Source organism: Peromyscus maniculatus, chromosome 3 (assembly GCF_049852395.1).
Source record: "Peromyscus maniculatus bairdii isolate BWxNUB_F1_BW_parent chromosome 3, HU_Pman_BW_mat_3.1, whole genome shotgun sequence".
NCBI classification, from domain to species: domain Eukaryota; kingdom Metazoa; phylum Chordata; class Mammalia; order Rodentia; family Cricetidae; genus Peromyscus; species Peromyscus maniculatus.
In genome coordinates, this window is record NC_134854.1 from 34985564 (window position 1) to 35007400 (window position 21837).

General features: G+C 37.4%; 1 protein-coding gene across 1 annotated transcript in view; it reads left to right on the forward strand.

Moving 5' to 3' along the window:
• Positions 1–20790, forward strand: part of Sema3c (semaphorin 3C) — a 156117-nt gene extending 135327 nt beyond the window's left edge. The window contains exons 14-18 of the mRNA XM_042272933.2: positions 2760–2801; positions 6361–6518; positions 12626–12693; positions 14894–15024; positions 18185–20790. Of these exons, the coding sequence (XP_042128867.1) occupies positions 2760–2801; positions 6361–6518; positions 12626–12693; positions 14894–15024; positions 18185–18598 (813 nt within the window). The 3' untranslated portion in view covers positions 18599–20790. The remainder of the gene's footprint in view (positions 1–2759; positions 2802–6360; positions 6519–12625; positions 12694–14893; positions 15025–18184) is intronic.
• The last annotated feature ends 1047 nt before the right edge of the window (positions 20791–21837 follow it).

The following is a 21837-nucleotide window of genomic DNA, read 5'->3' on the forward strand; positions in this document are numbered from 1 at the left end:
CAACCCGAATGCCTTCACATTTCTGATTGCAGATAAGCTTCCTCATATTTTTGCAAGCAGTCATTTCAAGAAAAACTGTTCTCGTTTGATTGCTTTCCATGGAAGTGCCACTCTGGATAAATAAAACAAATGTTCCTTCTTAGTGCTTGAAGCCTTCTGTTCTGTCCTTACTTGAGATTTCACTGTATTATTCTCCTTGTCTTTGGGATCTAAAAAAAAGAAAAACAACAAAACAAAAGCAAAAGGTATTCACAAAGAACTTCACTTCTCTAAGATCTCTGCCATTCAGGACACAGGCCCAGAGGCCTTTTCCTTCTTTTTACTTTTAGATAGAGTGTGCCACTCTAGTCTGACCTCCAGCTTGGAACCTTCCTACCTCAATTTTCCAAGTGTTGCACATTTATAGACTGAGGTAACCAAGCTCAGCTGCCATTTCTTCAAGTATCTGCAAACCAGCAGAACCGGTCCGGTAGTCCTGCCTTGCTGGTTTTTCTGTAGCATGGCCATTGCTGTATACACTTATCCTTCTTATCTGCATTTGGAAACTAAGGGAAACACAACAAGAGTTGCAAGGAAACTTTGGCCTGGATTCAATCCTTTCATAGACCATTATTTACAACTAAGCCAATTAAGACACAATGGCTCCTGGAGCACACAGCCTGCCACTGACTGAGGATTTTACTCAGTAGCACTTAGAACTCCCAGAAGCAGAACATTTTTGGTCCAGTTGGCTGTCTTGCTTGACTTGATACCTGTTGTCTCATTAAGATCATTATTGGGTTTACTAAGACTATTGGTTTCATAAGCATTTAATTGCTTAAGATACAATGCTGATAGATTTCATGATTAAATTTTAAAATTAAAAATATAACAAAGAATGGAGTCTAATATAAGTTAGAGGCACACCAGCTACTTTCCACTGTGTTATTAAAGTTAGCACTTGAAATACTTAACTCTAATTTGCACTAGGTTCCTTGTGACTAACACATTAAATTGTGCCCATCTAATAAATGTCAACTCTATCTATCCCAGCAGGTTTTTCATGCTTGGTTTTGTAAAGAAGTTGAATGTTTTACTGTATTAACTAAAATTGTATTACATATTATGCTTTTTTTCCTTCATGCAACCAACTAGGAACAAGTTGGTGGTTCCTGAAGATAACAAAAAGTTATATAATGCAAACACTTCATTTCTAATACTGAAGTATCTTTTTGGTTATCAAGAAATGTTTAATGAAGTGAGCTTGACACAAGTCTAAACACATATGTTATGGCAAATCTGTAAAGACATGCACATTTTTCTGATCAAGTGAGAACTATGTATGAGCTGTTACATGACTTGCTCTGTTATATCATCAAGGAGAAGAAATTCTCAGTGAAAATACACACCCAGACACAATGTATGTGGGGGACATCATTCATAAGATGTTTGAGCTTCCTTACTGATGTCTGTATGTTTGTAGATATAGTAGAGTCAAAAGACACTCTGGCCAAGTGCAGTAACTGTCTTTGGCATGTGTTTGTGTCACAATTTTGAGGTGAGGTAAAAATAATTGGGTGTGTATGATATATTGTGATGGTCATGTAAGGATATAATGGATTTAAGTAGGAAAAAATTCCTTAATTACATGCCATATGGAAATACTGCAGAAACATCAGTGTAGCTTTTAAAAGAATAGGCAGAGTTGTTACCCAGCACAGAAGCAGAAACTCTTCCTTTAATCCTATATTCAGGGTTGTGTTCTGAAGGTGTCTAGTTTCTGTAAGCTTAAATTGAATTGAGATACAACTTTAGTAGTTAATTCAGTGACTGTTAATTGTCACGTCTGTTGCACATGTGTATGTGTGTATATTAATAAAGGATAATAAAAATCATTGCAACTGAGAGTGATGTCACCATTTTTTCATCTTAAATGCTTACAAATCTATGCAATCAAAACAAAAAACCTATAATGGTGGGAATAGTTTAATTTGAGAGCTTGCTCCTACTTAAATTATTTAAATCTTAATGGATCATTATCAGGTTATCAGAAACTTAGTTTTAAGTTTAAAACTAATTTATGGTACTCAGGAAGTAAAGTTATCAAGTGGCTTTCAGAAGGATTGTTTTTGCAGTGAATTTTTTCACAAAAAAGACCTTTTCTACCTCTATGTGTCTTTGTTTCACCAGAGAGAACTCAATAGCATGGTCTGGTCTAATACATTTCCTGAACAACCTTTGTTAGGTGGACAGTAATCACTTCTGCAGACTTTTTGTGTTGTGAAAGTTCCCCTATCACACCTCACCCAACTTGCACACCCAGGTCCAACCCTCAACTCAATGTCCCAAATACTTCTTTCAATGATCTCACTTGCCAGTTCATTTTAATGCCTGTTGTGATAAGTGTGTGGTACAATTGTACTTCTTTCAGTTTTAAGCACATGTTACACAGCAAGTCTAGTCTTAGTCCCAAAGAAGAAAGGTACTTTACAAAGAGATTATGCACTGAGAGAAAAAAATATGATATTTTGAGTTTATATACAAAGCTTGAATTTTTATATTCAAAACTGCTTTTAAAGATCATATGAGCAGCCAGGAGGTGATGGGGCACGCCTTTAATCCCAGCACTCGGAAGGCAGAGGCAGGTGAATGTCTGTGAGTTCGAGGCCAGCCTGGACTAAAGAGTGAATTTCAGGAAGGGCGCAAAGCTACACAGAAAAACCCTGTCTCACCCCCCCCAAAAAAAAATCGCAACTAATGTACATTTTCTAATCTTTCAGAATCATGTTCCCATAACAACAATGAAAATCTCATCCAAGAAGGTAAGAACTAATAAAAGTTAAGCCATTTTTTATGTTCTATGCATGTTAAGATGTCTTACCATCAGGAAAATATGTTTTTTAACTTCTGAAAAACTAGTTTTATTTTGGTAAGGAATCATACAGAATCATCTCTGCTTTGATATAGACTCATTTTCTATTAGTGAAAGTGGAATAGGTTTGTTTTGCATAAAAGTTAATCAGAGCAAACCATATATGCAGAAAGGCATTTCAGTGATTTGTATGTGCCGTAACCTCAACTATTATGGCATGTGAGATCCACTATAATAGAAATCAACATTCTAAAGATAGAATTTAGCATAATGTTTGGGCTACTGTAAAATCAAGGCTTTCTTACAAGCTAGGAGTGATCCACACACTTCCACTTTCCTGTCATGTCTTTGAAATAATCATGCAATGCTATTTCCTAGGATTTATATATGTCTACAAAACCCTTAGTGTGCCCTATCTATGGGATGCAGATTTGAGGAAGGACTGAGTGATAGTGATTATCAAGCACTAGCTAATTTAATTTTTCCAAAACATGCAAGTAGTCAATGATCATGAGCAGGAGATAGCAATTCTAATTTTCCTGTCTATGATGCACCCTGCTCCAATTCCCAAAGGCATTATCTTAAATCAAAGCCCTAAAAGCTGCTTCCCTAGAGTCAGATTGAATCAGCTTCACATGTATTTGAATCCCCACTTGACTATAATTTATAAGCAAGTTGTTTAATTTCTGTGACCTAAGTTTCTACATCTAGAAACAGGGCCTTTCTCACAAATAATGTATGTAAATTGCCTAGGATAAAATGGCAAAAGATAGTGCTGTCTGTAAGAATCTGGATTCTGTTTTTCTTGGAAGAGAGATTAAAGATTTTAGATGTTTGAACAACTGATTTTATAATTGCGGTGCTCTTTGCCACATCCAAACGTACTAGATAGACATGATGTGGTATTCATAGTCAGTCTTGGGATCTTTTCACTTGACCAAATTTTATGAGAACAAATAAATATGACATATTGGAGTTAAAGATCTCATCTGTAAAAATGTTTGCATGGAGCATAGCAAACATTTTCCCAAGTAACAAGAAGTCGTTAGTCATTTTGCTAATGTCCTATGCAGCTGATCTCAAGTCAGAGTTGTCTTTGAAGCCGGCAGGGAAGCCTTCTGTTTTCGGTGGCTCAATGGAAAGAGATGATGTAGAAGCAAGATTTGAAATCTTCACAGTCACTTTTTGTGTCATAGTACTCATATATAAAATGTATGTCTCAACATATTCATAGGTCATATGTTATGTTGGTTGTCAACATCTTATAGTGCAGAGAGTTTAATGGTTTCAGTGAAACAGTGAGCATCCCAGCAGGACTAGTGATTTGATTTCTGGACTGCTTTGGCTTCACTAAACACTGCATTACTTCCCAAGGTGGGAAAACTACAATTTGTGAGGGTGTTTAAATATCATGAATTTGATACCTTTCCTAGTACTCACATTACTTAGTCACACATTTTTTTTTACCTTATTTCTTTCAATTTACTCTTGTACACAATTGCAAAATTATTGACATTACTAAAAAATTAAAAAGTATTTAGAATAAAACTACCTTTTGCTTTTTTCTCAAATAAACTCTTTTCTTAAAATATTTGTAATTAAATGGACACTGTCACTTGCCTGTATCCTTTAAATAAGTACTTAGTTATTCTATAACTGCTTACTAGGAACGTACATGGAGGCCTCCTGAATCCCAGGCATGTTCTTCCACAGAGCTACATCCCCAGTCTTCTTTTTCCACTTTCATTTTGTGACAAAGGTTCAGTAAGTGCACAGTGTAGCCTGGAGAAGTTACCCTGTAGCCCAGGCAAGCCTTGAACTTGTCACTGTCCTGCTTTAGCCTCCTAAGAAACTGTATTCACAGATCTGTGCCACAGGGCCAGATGGTAAGAGATTACATCTGGTGTTCTCAAGTGAAGAATAATTGACAAAACACAGAACATGCTATTGTTTTTAAAAGTATTTCAATGTCTATATGGTAATCAATCAGTTTCAGACAATTTCTTAAAATTCAATTGACTTGAATAAAATAGCTATAACAGACATAACAGACTGACTGAGATATAATTCATGTTATTGGAATTCATAATAGTTTGCTCATTAATATTTTGATCTACTCTTGTAATTAATTCATATTCATTGTCAATTCTTTTCCCAGTATGTATTCTGGGAATTTTATTAGGTTTGGGACATTTGGGTCACAACACAACACAACAGCACAGTGCTTCATACATTACATAAAATTCTTAAATAATTAAAAAGTAATGTGTTTTTAAATTTTTCTCTATGTTTTACAAATAAAGGAAGGAAACCAACTCTATTTTTTGTTAGAGTAATGAAGACTGGTAGACAAAGAAGACATTTTGAGGCATGTTTAAATGTAACTCTTCTATTTGGCCTGGTGAGATGGCCTAGTGAGTAGGAATACTTGTTATTCAGACATGTGGACCTGAGTTTACATCACAGCATCCACATTAAACAGCAAGGGGTGGCCATGAGCATTACCTTACCACATAGGAAGAGGAGGATGGCCAGGGCTTGCTAGGGGCCAGCATGTCTCCAGGCTGAGTAACAGAGTGGGGTAGAACAGAATGCCCAGTGTCCTCTCTGGCCTCTGCATGAATACACAAACACACACACAAACACACACACACACACACACACACACACACACACAGAAGCCCAAATACCCAAATACACACTCACATATAAAAATAATTTGCCAAGAGATGGTGGCACACGCCTTTAATCCCAGCACTTGGGAGGCAGAGGTAGGCAGATCTCTGTGAGTTCGAGGCCAGCCTGGGCTACAGAGTGAGTTCCAGGAAAGGAGCAAAGCTACACATAGAAACCCTGTCTCAAAAAACAAAAACAAAAACAAACACCCAGTATCCTCTCTGCCCTCTGCATGAGTACGCAAGTGTACACAAATGTGTGTGTGCCACATATACCGCATACAAGCCCAAATACACACTCACATATAAAAATAAACATGGGAAGTTTTCAAATAATCTTAAAATAGCTTTAATAACTTTCAAAGACACGTGTTCACCTGTTTTCACTGTAACTATTACTGGTTATCTAGTACTTTTTGTTCCAAACAAAATGTCTTCTATTCAAAATTGACTTGTGCTGCTGGACTTGAAAAATATGAAAGCCTCCTTGTGATTTGCTAAGAGACAGAAGTCAAAGAAAAAAGAAAACATCATGATTTAAATATGTAATATATTAGCTCAAGTCTGAGAGAACAATGGGTCCCAATGTTTAAAACAAATTAGCATTCTGTATGGTACACTGGGAGGTGTTATTTTTAGTAGAAAGTGGTAATGTTATAGGCATATTAATGGTAGGAAAATTCTATTTATTTTGGCTTTATACCCTCTTTGCTTCTTGTTTTGAGTCTGTTTCTAAATGAATCCATGGGTTTGTAGCCATACAGAATAATGTGTTCCTGCTGAAAGTCTTTTAACTTCCACATCTGAAATAAATCATCATGATTCTCCTTATAGCAACAGTTGTATGTGAGCTCCAATGAGGGGGTTTCCCAAGTGTCTCTGCATCGCTGCCACATCTATGGCACAGCCTGTGCAGACTGTTGCCTGGCTAGGGACCCATACTGTGCCTGGGATGGCCACTCTTGCTCCAGGTTCTACCCCACTGGGAAGCGGTGAGTACCAAACTTTCATGTGAAAATCCAAATGGACTTCACAGGACAGTGCAGATGTGAATCAGTTCTATGGCTGTTTTTGTTTAAAAAGACAATGCAAAATGAGGTCACGTTGATCAGTACATACAGCCTTTCAGTAAAGAAGATGCCATACTTCATGATGTGAGGTTTTGTTCTCTTCTTCATGGAGAACTTATGCTCTAGGACCCACCAATGTACTAGGCAGCATTTAACTAATTTAGCTAATGTGTGACTCTGTATCACTATAGCCTTAAACACCATATTGCTATGTGTTGCTACATTGCTTAATTATAACAAAGTTTTTGTCCTTCATATAGTTAACAAAAATAGATTAATTTCAAAAGTTAATATTTTGAGTAGAACTACCTACATCATTCTTGCCACAAGAAAATTGTTCTAGGAAAAGATACCCACTTGGCTTGCTTTGACAACCTAGCTGGACATGCTTCTTACTGTTTGGTAGTGAAAGCATGGTTGCTGGAGAGGATGCACAGCCTAAGTATGGGTGTCTTAATCCCAGAAAAGTTCAAAGCAATTTGGAAAAGATTTCCAGTGGAAATACTGATGAGATAGCAAAGAATATGCAGCAGAAGTGATATTTGCAATAATTTTTGGATATAGGTTATGATGAATAAGAGCATCAAAACCTATTAAAAATTAGGGTCAGTGGAGGAAGCAAATGATTCCAGTCTTAAGAACCAATGAACTGTCTAGGAAAGCATTGGCTGATTTTTTAAATTATTTTTTTAGTTACATTATATTTGTATAATATAATAAACTTATATTATATTATATTTGTAAATTTAATGTATTTTGATCATATTCTTCCCCTCCTCCAAACCCCTCCAGATCTTTGCCCCCTCCTTACCCACCTTTAAGTACTTTCTCAAAAAACAAAACCTCAATACAGCAAAGCCCCCCAATCCAAGAAAACAAAATAAAGCCATGACCAAAAAGAAAACAAACAAATAAACAAAAAAACTTCAGCTAAATAAAAACAAACACAAAATCTTTAGAGTCTGTTATACATGGTTTTTAAGCTTTACAGGATCCATGCCATTGGATTTTCATGTCAATCTTGACCATTTTGTCTGTTAATTCAACAAATATTTATCTTGAGACAAAAACTTCCCAGGCATTGTTATAGAAAATGGATATAAAATATGGAAGACAACAACAAAAGGTAGAAATTCGTGTTTGGGTATAAAACGCTTGGAAGAGAGAAGACAGACAACACTTAAAGGAGCCTGTGAGCATGTCAAATACTCACAAGGTCTCTGGGTGTGAAAGGGAAAAGAGGGTTACGATACCTGGGAAGCAGCTTTTGAGAGGCTGAACGGATGGTCAAAGAGGGTCATGGTGTGCATAGAAGAGTGAACCAGGCGAAAAATGTGAAAAACGTAGCACCAAGGCATCGTCTGGGGGAACAGCGCTCTAGAAGTGTGCTGTGGAAAATTCAAGAGAGAACACCAAAGCTCATGCTGGTGCCTATGAGAGGAGAGGGAAGGCTAGAAAGAAAGAAGTAAATACCCAAAGCCAGGTGAGGCAGGACTTCATCTGTATTTTGTCAGCACTCATTCTTTTTGTTCAGAATGGAAGTCATCTGACTCTTGTTCTAAAGGGTCACTGGCTGGGTGTTGATTCTATTGGAGCATTGGCATTGGAAGAGTTTGAACAGAGTAGGAGGACAAAGGATACAGAACGGGGTTATAATCTAGGTCATAGAGAGGAGTGGTCGGATACTCTGCTGAAGTGTTTGATGTGGGAGCTTAGAGAACTGGAGGAGTAAACAAATTCCCAAGTTCTTAAGACGAGAGCACTAGGAAACACATAGGCATCATTGTCTCAGAATGAGCCAAGCATGGCTATGAGATACTCCAGCCAGTGTGTTGAGTAGAGAAAGAAACTTGAGTCTGGGTAGAGCGAATAGCCTGGACTGGATCCCCCTTCTTTACAAGCACCAGGTATGAGTAGGACTCCCCATCTTTGAAGCAAGAATCTTTCATCAACTTTGCAAGACTCAGTATTCTCCCACATTTGTCACAGGAGTTGGGCAGGGGCTCCTTCACGTCTGTCAGTTTTCCCTCACTTTTGAATGCTCATTCCCGTATAGTTGTTTGTATTTGTACTGGCTGAAGAGATTAGAACCTGGACACAGAGGGTGAGGGATGCAAATTTCAAACGTAATCACGAATAAATTTTATTTTTGTAGCTACTTTTCGATTTTTCAAAAGTGTTTGTCATGTAGTTCTAAATATAGTAAAAGTAGTGCTTTGAAAGTGTTTCCACAGCTAAATATTTGCCAGATAATACATTTTCCCAGTCAAAGCTCTAGAGCAAAATATGGCATCTCCAGAACCAGGGTTAGAGTCCTTGGTCTTTTAACCAGATTTAGTGAGGAACAAAACTGATACATGATACTTTCTAAAGAGCAAAGTGAAGTGGGAATTATAAATGGAACAACACCACATCCTGTAGGTAAATCAGACCCTTGCTTAAATGTGAAAGAATGGAAGGGCAGAACCCCTTCCTTTCAAAGACTGTCGTAGGCCCACAGGAGTTTTTAATTTTCACACAAGCAATGCTTCTCAAGTAAAATTTCATCCCATGTGTGGGGTGTCATAGCATATTTGAGATTAATTGTACATTTTAGAAGTCTTTGAGTATGTTCACATACTGTCTCACCTATTACAAATCCAGTTACATTTTTAAGATTCATATTAAAACATGGGTTACACATCGCTATTTTACCACCACAAAGTATGAATTTAGTCATGGCTCTTTAGAAACAAAGTTTTTATGCTATCTTGCATCTGTTCACTATTCCAATATCATGCCTAGCATTAAAACATGCATGCTGGGCTGGAAATCTAAGAATCAACTGTTTAAATAACTGTTTTGAATATCACTACTAGTGTCTTAATTCTATCATGAAAACTTATAAAATGCAACACACACACACACACACACACACACAGTGGATAAGCTTAGTCATATTTTTTTTTTTGGCTAGTGCAATAGACATTCCACCAAAAATATCTATACTGTTTAAATATTGCAAATTATTTCCAACTCAAGCATGCTATGGAGAATGTAAAATGTGTTTGCAGAATGAATTGATACAGTTTTCCTTACTTATTGCTTATAGAGACTAAAAGGTAGTGGTGGAAAAGACCATCTGTAATATTTTCAGCATTCACTTTGGGGCGGGGGGGGGGGGGGCGGTGTGAGACAGGGTTTCTCTGTGTAGTTTTGGTAACTATCTAGATTCTGCTCTGTAGCCCAGGCTGGCCTCCAACTCACAGAGGTCCACCTGGCTCTGCTTTCTGAGTGCTGGGATTAAAGGCGTGTGCCACCACCACCCCACCGGTGTTCACTTTTAGTATTATCTGGCTTTATTTCCCTTGAATTATCTGTTTGTAGCAAATACTACATAGATGAATTCATATATATAATTTTACAATACCATTCAGTTCTACATATCAGCCATGGGTTCCCCTGTTCTCCCCCCTCCCACCCCCTCCCCTTACCCCCAGCCTACCCCCCATTCCCACCTCCTCCAGGACAAGTCCTCCCTCGAGGACTGCGATCAACCTGGTAGACTCAGTCCAGGCAGCTCCAGACTCTTCCTCCCAGACTGAGCCAAGTGTCCCTGCATAAGCTCCAGGTTTCAAACAGCCAACTCATGCAATGAGCACAGGACTTGGTCCCACTGCCTAGTTGCCTCTCAAACTGATCAAGCCAATCAACTGTCTCACCTATTCAGAGGGCCTGATCCAGCTGGGGGCCCCTCAGTCTTTGGTTCATAGTTCATGTGTTTCCATTCATTTGGCTATTTTTTTTCAATAATTGAGTAAAACCGAAATTTATTATAAGCCACAGTCATCCTAGGGACCTCCATGCTATATATATAGCCTCTATGGTTCATTTTTATTAAAGCAAAAATATACCCTTTGTATGGAAGCAAAGAGGTAGAGTCACCACCAGAAAATAGTAGAATCAACATATCCACACAGCATTAAATAGCTCCTTTCATTTTAAATAACTTGGTATATAGTAAGCAATAAGCACTTTTTTCTCACTGTTTTTAAGTATATGAAATATTTGTGAGTATTAGTACTACAATGTAGTTCCTAATGTTATTTATCCTGAATTCAGGCAGATAGTTGGAAAATGGAAGATGGGATAATCAGTTCAAGCTTTATAAATATCTTTTCTGTGAAAGTAGAAAATGATTTCATTGTTTATCCAAAAAAATTGAGAATAATGATGAAACATCAGCAAAGTCAGCCAAAGCCAAATCCTACATGTAATATAATATCACGCTGCCTACCAGCATGGTTCTGTTATGCTCCAGGAATGCATTCAAGGAAAGTGACACATACCAAAGGCTCTCGCTGATCTCATCATTTAAAAAGAGCTACAACATGGTTTTCTATTTGAATGTCTGGAAGCTGATGTGGCAAGTTCGCTTTGCCTAGCTTGAGAAGTTATGTACTGTATACAAGTAGCACCCCATAGTCCTGACTACAGGACAATACATTTAGACATTGTGAATGACACTGAGTGTCTGGAAGGCTGAAAATGACCAGCTCAACCCTAAGAACACTCACAAAGTGCTGTTTTAGTATACATTCACAGGATTAACAGTAGTAAATAATGCAAATACATGGCAGTAAAAGTGGGCATGAAGCTGCTCTAGAACAGGACACTGATCGTGTTTCCTTCCATGACAGTGACTGAGTGTGTGTGATACTATACACATATACAGTTGAACGGTGCAATTTATATGCCAATATTTCTATAAATATACTTGTTAACATAAAGTATTAACCACTTCTTATAATTTTAAAATGAGATTTTTAAATCATGAGTGACTTTGAGATTAATATTGTTTTGTATGTTTAATAATCACTGTGTACATTTTTATTTCTGCTCATTTTGCTCAATATTTTATCATCAGGATAAAATGTTAGGGCTTAACACTTAATCCAACTAAATGATATTCTCATTCATAAATCATTTAGCTGTGTATTATCAATATTTAAAGTCCATATGACTTTTAGGGGTGGCTGTATGCATCCAACTGTTCTCTTTTCCATCATGAAGTCAAAATTAATAGCCCTCATGAACCCGAGACTCAAGAAGAGAAATCACTAATGAGAAAATACCATAAAGTTTTATGTAACTACTTTTCAACTTACAAAGGTTTTTAACTCGTTTTTTGAAATGCTTTTTCCATTAGTATGTTCCAAGCAACAAAACTATTTGACTTGGAGATGAATAAACCTTAAAAAGTCTCCTAACAAGTGTTTTAGGGGACTGAGAAACTATTATATCCTATATGCTCAATGATGTTATTAAATAAATATTAATATTTTTAGCATATAAATATTGTTGTCTATAGCATAATCATATTTATATCTCATTTTTTAAAAGTTTTCATATATGTCTATATAACAGTAAATATACTATTATGCAATATTATACATATGTACTTGCATAAGAGGAAAATATAGCAAATATAGAAAAAAATTGTGCATATAAGCATTCTAGAATTCATTGTACATATATACCCATTGAAGTAAAAGGTTGTTTTTCTTTATATTCAGCAATCCTATTTGTTTCAAAATAGTTTAAAACATCTATAAAGTACTGACTTTTAAACAAAAATGTATTTATTTAAACAAAACTTTTAAAAGAAGAAAAATGCTGTTGAGTTTACCATTTAGCAGTTTTCAGTTTTAAGACACTTTGGGTTAATATCTGTGAAATAAAATTTGATAGAGTTATTTAGACAACCCAGCATCCACTTGGGAGTGATGCATATAGTAATTTTATGGCTGTCCCATCACAGATGATAGAGTGAGATGACTGACTAGATGTAGAGGAAGGTTGGGTTCCACCTGTCACTCACGCACCATGAATGTCAAGAGTGCTGTGTGAAATAATGAGACTTCCTCTATTCACTTTCTAAATTAAAGCTTAGACAAGCACAATGCTGCAAAGTTTAAAATGGGGTGCTTTTTAATGTAGCATAACTGCCAGCAATGTCAAATCCCTTTAATATTTTTCTGCACTTGCAGGAGGAGCCGAAGGCAGGACGTGAGACACGGGAACCCACTGACACAATGCCGAGGGTTCAATCTAAAAGGTATCAGAAGTGGGCAGGTGTTAGTCATGCCGAACAACGCCAACATTCTGCATCTCCTTTAATAAGGAATCTTCACTCAAGTCACTCACTTAAGAACGTGTCATCATGAGTTTGTAAAATATTTGTTACTGGCGATTAAACTTAAGTGCTCTTTGTGTGACTATGGAGAGCCACAAAACCACATGTTCTGGAGTACGTGGCAGTCAGTGTGTGAGCCAGTAGGTCCCTCACACAGATGGCAAACACAGATTCTCTTAGTTGCTTATTTCTTTCTGAAGCAAAAGTTTTACTTTAAACTTTACTAACAAATAACACAATAAACACTATTTTACTGAAGAAAATATACATGAGAAAATATTAATGGTTTTAATGATTTTGAACCATGGTCTCTGTACTGTTCAGCACATTCTCACTGTGTGACTATCAACCAGGTACCTTAGGGTCCTTACTGTCTTCCCAAACATAGCCACTGCGTTTATTAAACACTTACTAAGCATCTCCTTTCCCCTAGTGCCTGCCAGTAACGGTCGGCTTTCTTTAGAATTGGACTCTTGTAGACTGTGTGGGGTGGGATCCCACAGAACCTGTGATGCTCCGCATATCGCTGCTCGTGTTGTCCGAGTCCCTTTACTCTTTAACGGGCGTGTGATTTTTTCATTGTTATAAAATTCATTATGTGTTCCTAGCACATTTTGTTTATTAACTCATCCCTTTCTAGAGGCATGTACCGCTCCCAGTGCTACAGATGCAGAGAATAATCCTTCAGAGATCCAGGCTGAGACTCAACTACAGGCCTGCCCCGTTTTACAGTTAACCCAACCCCTTCCTCTTTGTCCTGACAAAGAGATGCCTTGTTACACTATTCATGGATCACTTCCCTCCACCTCAAACAGCCCTTTCTCCTGACTCACCTGGTGCTGCAGGCATATTATTTTAAAGATGAAACTATGTGAAAATTTTTATAAAATAAAGTTTATAAATTAAAAAAAAAAAACTGGAATGAAGAGTAACCGCAGCACTCAGGTCTATGAGGCAGCAAGCCCCATGTTCACTATACCTAGGCTAGAGCAGGTGTTAGTTACATTTACCACCCACTGGAGCCTGGGCCTCCATTTAGTAAAGAATGACATTTTTGTTCCTTATTATGGTAACCAAAATACAACTCCGCGGTAGACGTTTTGTTTTGTTGTTTCATACATCTAATTCAGGGAATTCATCTGCTTTGCCACTTGCTATTCCTGGGGCATTTTCATACTTTATGTCAGTTCCTGTTTCTGATGTCCCTTGTCACGGTGGTGAGGAGAGTATCAGTGGAGGTAATGTCCAGTATTGCGATGACTTTGGGTCTGAGCTCAAGGGCTTTCTTGTGATGACCTCATCCACTGTTTAAAACCTGTCACAACATTGATTTTTATCCCTGATTTAGGAAGAAAGCCTTCCGGTCCCGTTTTAACCTCTGCCTGGTTTCACTAAGTGCTTTCTTTTCCATAAAATTTTTATCTAAAAGTTTAAAAATATTATAATCTATGCTTTAGAAATAACTAAGGGAAAACAGAGATGGTTCAAGAAACCTGTCTCACGTTACCCAGCCAGTGGTGTGGACGTGCATTAATTTATCCCACGGCCCTTTGACTCCAAGCCTGGCTCCCGATCATTGTATCATACAGTGGACATCCCATGCTTTCTGTTCTCCAAGCCTGGCTTTCCATCATTGTATCAAACAGTGGACATCCCATGCTTTCTGTTTGTGCCTCTTCCATTTCACACTGAGTATGATTTCGTGAATGGCATAAACCGAGCTCCCATTTTGTCTGGCACTTCACACTGCATTTACAGGGTATGCCTTCATATATTACACATGTTATGTATGTGCAGATATGTAATCCTGTACCTATGTCATTCATGACTCATTACCACACTTTGTGCAATTGAGAAAAATCTAACTAAAAAGCTGTTATAATAATTATTTAAAGTTGTTACAATCCTCAGTGCAGAGTAATAAATGTGTACCAATAAAACCTTAGGTAACTTTTAGTGTCTCTTTTACTTTACATTAAAAGAAAATGGCTAGACCTGTAAGTTATACCTACTACCATATGGTTACAGCCATACTGAGCACAATTTTAGAGAGAGAAGCTTTCACGTAGAGGAGTACTCTCTAAATCTCTTCTCTTGCATTCCTCTGATTTCTGCTTTTCAGCATACAGAAATGCAGCTGAAATTGTTCAGTACGGAGTAAGAAATAACAGCACTTTTCTTGAGTGTGCCCCCAAATCTCCACAGGCATCTATCAAGTGGCTGCTGCAGAAAGATAAAGACCGGAGGAAAGAGGTGAGTGGTCTGCCTCACCTCCCAGCTGTCCATCAGGACTCTGGGAGGAGCACTAAATCCCAGTTCTTAGGGAGGCACAGATGAAACTGGGAAGAGAGGACATAGAAACATCCTTTTAGGTCAATGCCAAGTCATTGCTGTCATCTTTAAAATCCTTTGTCTTCAAACTGGGGGATTAATGAGAAGTCTGCTCTGCCTGGCACCTCTGTAGCCTTAGTGTTTGTAACAAGAGCTCAAGTGCTGGACGGAGTCGGAGTCGTGATGTAGGGAGGCACTTGTGAAAGAAAAGATGCCTGAAAAGCCAGCAGCTAAGACTGCATACAACAGCACCTCTGTGTGACTCACAAGATAAAAGGAGCTTTAAAAACATTCCGTTTTCCTCAGAAAGAAATTATGTTGAACTCTAACCCTTCCTTCGTAGCAAGGAGCATTTTTCTGCTGTGTGGTCATGTTTCCATTGCATTAGCATTCATGACCCTTATATGTCACTCAGGTAATTTATGCAATAATTGCTTATGGGGCCACTGGGTTTATTTATTGTTAAGGAAAAAGACCCCTAGACTTGCAAATAAGTACATTCTTACTCTGAAATTTTATTGATTATAAAGAACTGTTTGGAAAGAGTGGCATTGCAAATTGGCAGAGAGTGACATATTGTAAATCCTGAATTCCATAATGCTGATGTCACACTGTCCTGACAAATGAGAAGAAAAAATCACATGCACATACATGCAACCTCGAATTCTATAATGCATGTCGTTACTATGCCTTCAGTTTTGATGGCACCGAGCAGAAACTGGATGCACTCCCTGCGTTTGTGTAGGTTCTGTTGCAGGAGCTTTTGTTTGTGTGTAGTGTTAATCAAGGCTATGCAAGTGCACACGACTGAAAGCTGTAGAACACAGACACTGTATCAAAGTGACTGGGACCTTGGCTCCATAGGAAAAAACAGGTCCAACTCTCACACTTGCTTATTTGAATGTGTTATGTGGTCTTTAGTAACTGAATTCCATGAGGCTCAAACACTAAATCATAGGTTGACCATTTGCATAAGTGAAGATTGAATTGTGTGGCAGAAAGGATAGAACAGGTGGGCTTTGGAGCTCCCTATTTCCTCTGAATCCATTGATAGTTTTAAATTTTTGACCAGGGCATCTTGTAAAGGACCCAGTTTCAGGTTCCCTATACCCACACCAGGAAGCTCACAAACCCCTGTACCTCCAGTTTCTGAGAATCCAAGTCACTCTGACCTCTGCTGCCTGGCACCTGTAGGTACATGATGAATATTAACTCACTCAAGATTACACATTTTAAATCTAAATACAATCTTTGATTTGGTTTTTATTAACAATGAAATGTACTTTTGTGCAGAACTTTGATAATGTAAAAATATTCACATGTATTACCTTTCTTGCTTTTGATCCTGTTTCTGTTTTTACTCAAAGAGAGATAATCCAGATTATAAATACCAGAACACTTCCCACCACATGATTTCTCAGTATCTTCATTGATAATACAATAGCTACTATTGTAAGGCAATTAATTGTAAAACAAATGGATCTCATGTATGTAGCCAATACCCAGCAATTGGTCATTTTGTATTATAAGCCTTATAGTGACTAAACACTACCACATGTTTCTATTACCATGTGGAGATAAATTTTCTTGAAAGTCTTGTAAGGTAATATCCTTGAAACTTATTTTTAGGCATCCTGTAGTGTGATAGTTGGACAAGACCCGTGAAAACATTCAAAATTCTGTGTGTGTGTGTGTGTGCGCGCGTGTGCCTGTGTTGAGAATACTTATTGTTAAAAAACAGAAAGAAATGAACCCCATAATAGTTATTTTCTGCTTTTACAAGTGAGTAGTTTCATAAAAATAAAAATTAAAATAATTTCAGGGCTTAATGGATATCATGTAAGAATTTTATTAATATAAAACTGTTTCCTATCAGATGCCAAAATAACTACCAATCTTGTGTTTGTGTAGGGTGAAACTACATTTGTCTGAAGGGAACTGTCTTAGTTAGGGTTACTGCTGCTTTCATAAAACACAATGACCAACTTGGGGAGCACAGGGTTTATTTGACTTACACTCGCATATCACTGTTCGTCCTTTAAAGAAGTCAGGACAGAAACTCAAACAGGGCAGAAGCCTGGAGGCAGAAGCTGATGGTTGCTGCTTACTGGCTTGTTCCCCTTGGCTTGCTCAACCAGCTTTCTTTTCTAATCAGGGATTATGTATTATTTTATTTTTAAATCTCATAAAAAGTATGTAACCAAGAGTGAACACTTCAGTTTGGTGCATTCTCCCTGTTTATTTATTCTTCTCTCATACAATACATTCTGATTGGAGTCTCCCCTCCCTACACTCCTCCCAGTCACCACCCCCCCCCCCACTTGTTTCCTTTCTAGGTCCACTGCTGCTGCGTTTCTCTTCAGAAAAGACCAGACTTCCCAGTTATATCAACTGAACATGGTATATCAAGATGCAATAATAATAGGCACAGATCCTTATATCAAGGCTGGAGGAGGCAACTCAGTAGGAGGAAAATGGTACCAATACCAGGCAAAAGAGTCAGAGACACCCCCACTCACACTGTTAGAAGTCCCACAAAAACCTCAAGCAAAACAACCACAACATATATGCAGAGGGCCTATCACAGACCCATGTAGGCTCTGTGATTGCCTCAGCCTACTTTCTTATAGAACTATAGACCATCAGCCCAAGGATGGTACAACCCACAGTGGGCAGGGCTCACCCATGGCAATCACTAATTAAGAAAATGATATACAGCAGAATCTTATGGAGGTATCTTCTCAATTGAGACTGGAGGCATCTTCTCAAATTCTCCTTTCAGATAACTATAGATTGTGTCAATTTGATATAAAACTAGCCAACACAGGAACCCACTTCAGATTTTCCTGTGTGAGTGGTACCTTTATTATCTCTTTTGGTAGTTCAAGAGACAAGATTGTACATTGTAGACAAAAGAGTGTATGTGTATAGTGAAACTAACCATAATGTTGCATACTCTGAGACAGAAGATCCTCAATGCTTCTGCCTAGTTGTGAAAGTCAACTTTTTTTTTTTATATTGAGTGTATTATTTTAGAAATCGTAGTCTTCCATTTGGGACATTCATGGTGTTTCTCTTTTAGGTTAAGCTCAATGAGCGAATTATAGCCACTTCCCAAGGACTACTGATTCGCTCTGTTCAGGATTCTGACCAAGGGCTCTACCACTGCATTGCCACTGAGAACAGCTTCAAGCAGACCATAGCCAAGATTAACTTCAAAGTTTTAGATTCAGAAATGGTGGCCGTTGTGACAGACAAGTGGTCCCCATGGACATGGGCTGGCTCTGTGAGAGCTCTACCCTTCCATCCAAAGGACATCCTGGGGGCATTCAGCCACTCTGAAATGCAGCTCATCAACCAGTACTGTAAAGACACCCGGCAGCAACAGCAGCTGGGAGAAGAGCCACAGAAGATGAGGGGGGACTATGGCAAGCTGAAGGCTCTCATCAACAGCAGGAAAAGCAGGAACAGGAGGAATCAGCTTCCAGAGTCATAAATGCTCATCTGTGGGGCTTTGCTTCCAGTAACAAATGCTCTGTCTTCACTGGTCAACTACTGAGCAAAGTCTTGTGCTTTATCCATGAGAAATTCCTAACAAAAGCTGGAGACTCGCTCTCAAGTGTGTTCTCTATGAACTTAAATGAGCATGCATCTTCTTGTATGATACAGACTAGCACTAGACATGTCATGGTCCTCATGGTGCATAGAAATATTTAACTTATCCCAGATTTTATTTATATCTTTATGTGTCTTTTCTTCAGCATCAGTGCAGCAACAGAAGCAGAACTGTTACACCCTCAGTTGAGCGAGGGCCATAAATTACCCTGTGCTGTTCCTTCCCTGCTCTAGGGGTTTATCTTTTTAATTGTCAGTGGTTTATTTACATGAAAACGAATTCCAATTCACAATTTTCACATAGTAAATGTCATATAAATGCCTGTGACAGAATAGCCATCCAAAGTCGTGTAGGTTAGACAAATGACTGGGAAGGGAGCATCCAGATGTTACTTAAAAGTAAGTGTGACTCATAAAGAGAATGTGATGAGTTCACATGCTTCCAGTGAATTATATTCTTGCTTGTTCCTTTGTTTAAGATTATAATATGTGTCAGTTACTGAGATCTGCCATTAGTCTCTGTTCTCTTGTTTCAGGAAGACAAAATGAATAGCCTGTGCTGTCTAGGCCTTTGATGGGAGATGTCTCAGTAAGGCATTGATATTTCTACTGTTAGGTTGTCATCTTCCAAATAAAAGCACTTTGTTTTTTGGAAGTTATTTAAGTTATTATAGACTTACATATACTCTTACATTATTTAATTGATTTACTGCTTGATTTCAATTTCCTAGTCTGCTTGGCAAACAAAACAAGGAGGAAACATTGTTAAAACATCCAACTTCTCCATGCAGAGTGCAGCTATCAAAATGTTTGGATTGTTTTGTGAAAAAAGTATACTAAAATTATTTTCTCCAATTTAAAAACTAAATGGATAAATTATGGGAAATTTCCTCATACTTCTTTTAATGATAGAACTTCAATTTTTAAATTTAAACTTATTTTAATACGTTTATATTTCCAGAGAGAAACAGAAATTGTACCCAACACTATTGAAACACACCTCTTTTTAACAGTCATAAACAAGGTAATGAAGGGGGATCTGCTTCCTTTTTGAGAATTTTAAACAAAACTCCAGAAGGAAAACCATGTGTAGGGTGTGAGTTGGTGGTAGATTACATGTTTGGCATGTACAAGGACCTGGGCTTAAATATAAAGAAAGGAAAAGAGAGGGAGGAAGGGAAGCAGACAGGAAAGAAGGATAGACAGACATGAAAGAAGGAAGGTCAGGAAGGAGGAAAAGAGGGAAGGGAAGACAGAGGGCTTATATCCATTACCAGAAGATGAAAATGTGTTTAGTTAAGTGATGGTAAATTTTGATGTTCTAAGAGGGCACCTCAGTGTTATAGAAAACATTTAAAGCAGAGCACATAAATATCATCCAATTTTGTTTTTAAACTATTGTTCCAAATGTGTATGTGCTACAATAATTGATAGTGTTCCCATATGCAAATAGTTTTCGTGCTTAAAACAGTCACATTTTATTTTTTTTATACATGCAAAAATTACAGTGTGTTTACATGCAGTGCTAACACGGTCCTCTGTGTTTGTGATTCATCTATTGTATGAACATTTAAAGTAAAATGACTTTCAAAGCACTGTCCCCTTGCTCCACATAACTTCAAACTGCTAAATGGTGATGTTTAATTCTATGCTACTATTTGTCTTATTTAATACCTCCTGTTTTTATCTTAATTACATGCTCATTTCTTTCCTTTTAAAGATACAGAAATTACTCTTCAACATAACCCTGCCAAATGTAAAATATATGTATTTCTAAAAAACATAATTAATACATATTGACTATGGGTGACTAGGTGTTTTTTTTTTTTTTTGTATGTGCTTGGGCAGTTTGATGATTTAACATGTTTTTCATTTGTATTGTATATAAAATTACCTAGGTATGCACTTTCCCCCTCAAAGTGTAGGTTTGTAAATAGACTTAGCATGATGAAGCTGTCATTACAGTGAATGATCACCCTGTTTAGAGAAAGCAAACTCAATGTAGTTACCACATGAAAATTTAATTAGATGTTGAAGAAATCATTTGGCAAATAAAACATTGAACTCCCTGGAGGATGTCTTTCACTTTTCTTTTTAGCATAGTATGTGTTAATGTGATAGAAACTACTGAATTGTTATTATCATTTAAAGATTGTTATCTGATTTTGTGAAAACAAACGATTAAATATTTTAGAATTTAAGAATTCCAGAATACATATAACACTTATACTAGTAGCCTTCATTCAAGTTCAAACTTGAATCCATCTACTAACAACCACCTTCTATGTATATTTACATAAGCACATTAGCATATGCAAATCAGTACAATTTTAGCCTCAGTATTTTACATTTACCCATGCCTATCTAAGTTATTTATAATATATCATGTCTATAATTTTAAATAATTATAGTTTGGAAATGTAAATGACTGGATTCACTCTACCTACATATAAGTGCAAGTTTGTGATTTTATTTTGGGAAAGACTTTATATTTCTCTCTACCTCATATTCTGCATTGGACAGAACACATCATATATTCACATGTTCAAAAATGTTATGACATTGCCCAGCTTTTCTAGAGTAGGAAGGAGTCCTTCATCTGTATTCTCTGTCAAATTCAGCATCAGTCATCCAGGTAGGAAGCCTGTGGTCAAAGGATCAGCTGGTACCTAACCAAGTAGAGAGAGCCCTTTATAAACTTGAGAGGAGGAAGCCACAGATGGGCTCACGTGACACATCAGAGTGACAGGACCACCGCAGCTTTCTTCTGTCTTGCTGTGCCGTGCATTTAAGGCTGTTAAAAAGCTGAAGTTTAAAAGAAGACATAACCAGACCAAGTAAACCACAGTGTTCATTTTACTAAATATTCAGAGTTTTGCTGAATTCTATGCATGACAATAAAGTAGTAGAAGATCATTGTGGAAAACGTTTTATTATTTTTTTTGTATGAGTTTATCCACCATCCTTTCAAATGACAAAATTCTGCACAGGAATCTAAACCCTTCTGCAAAAACAAAACCAATCACAGCAAGTGTATGACAACTGGTGAATTTCACCACCAGCAAGTTGTCATATAGGCGACCTCTGACGTACAGTCCTGTTTTCATGGATCCACAACAA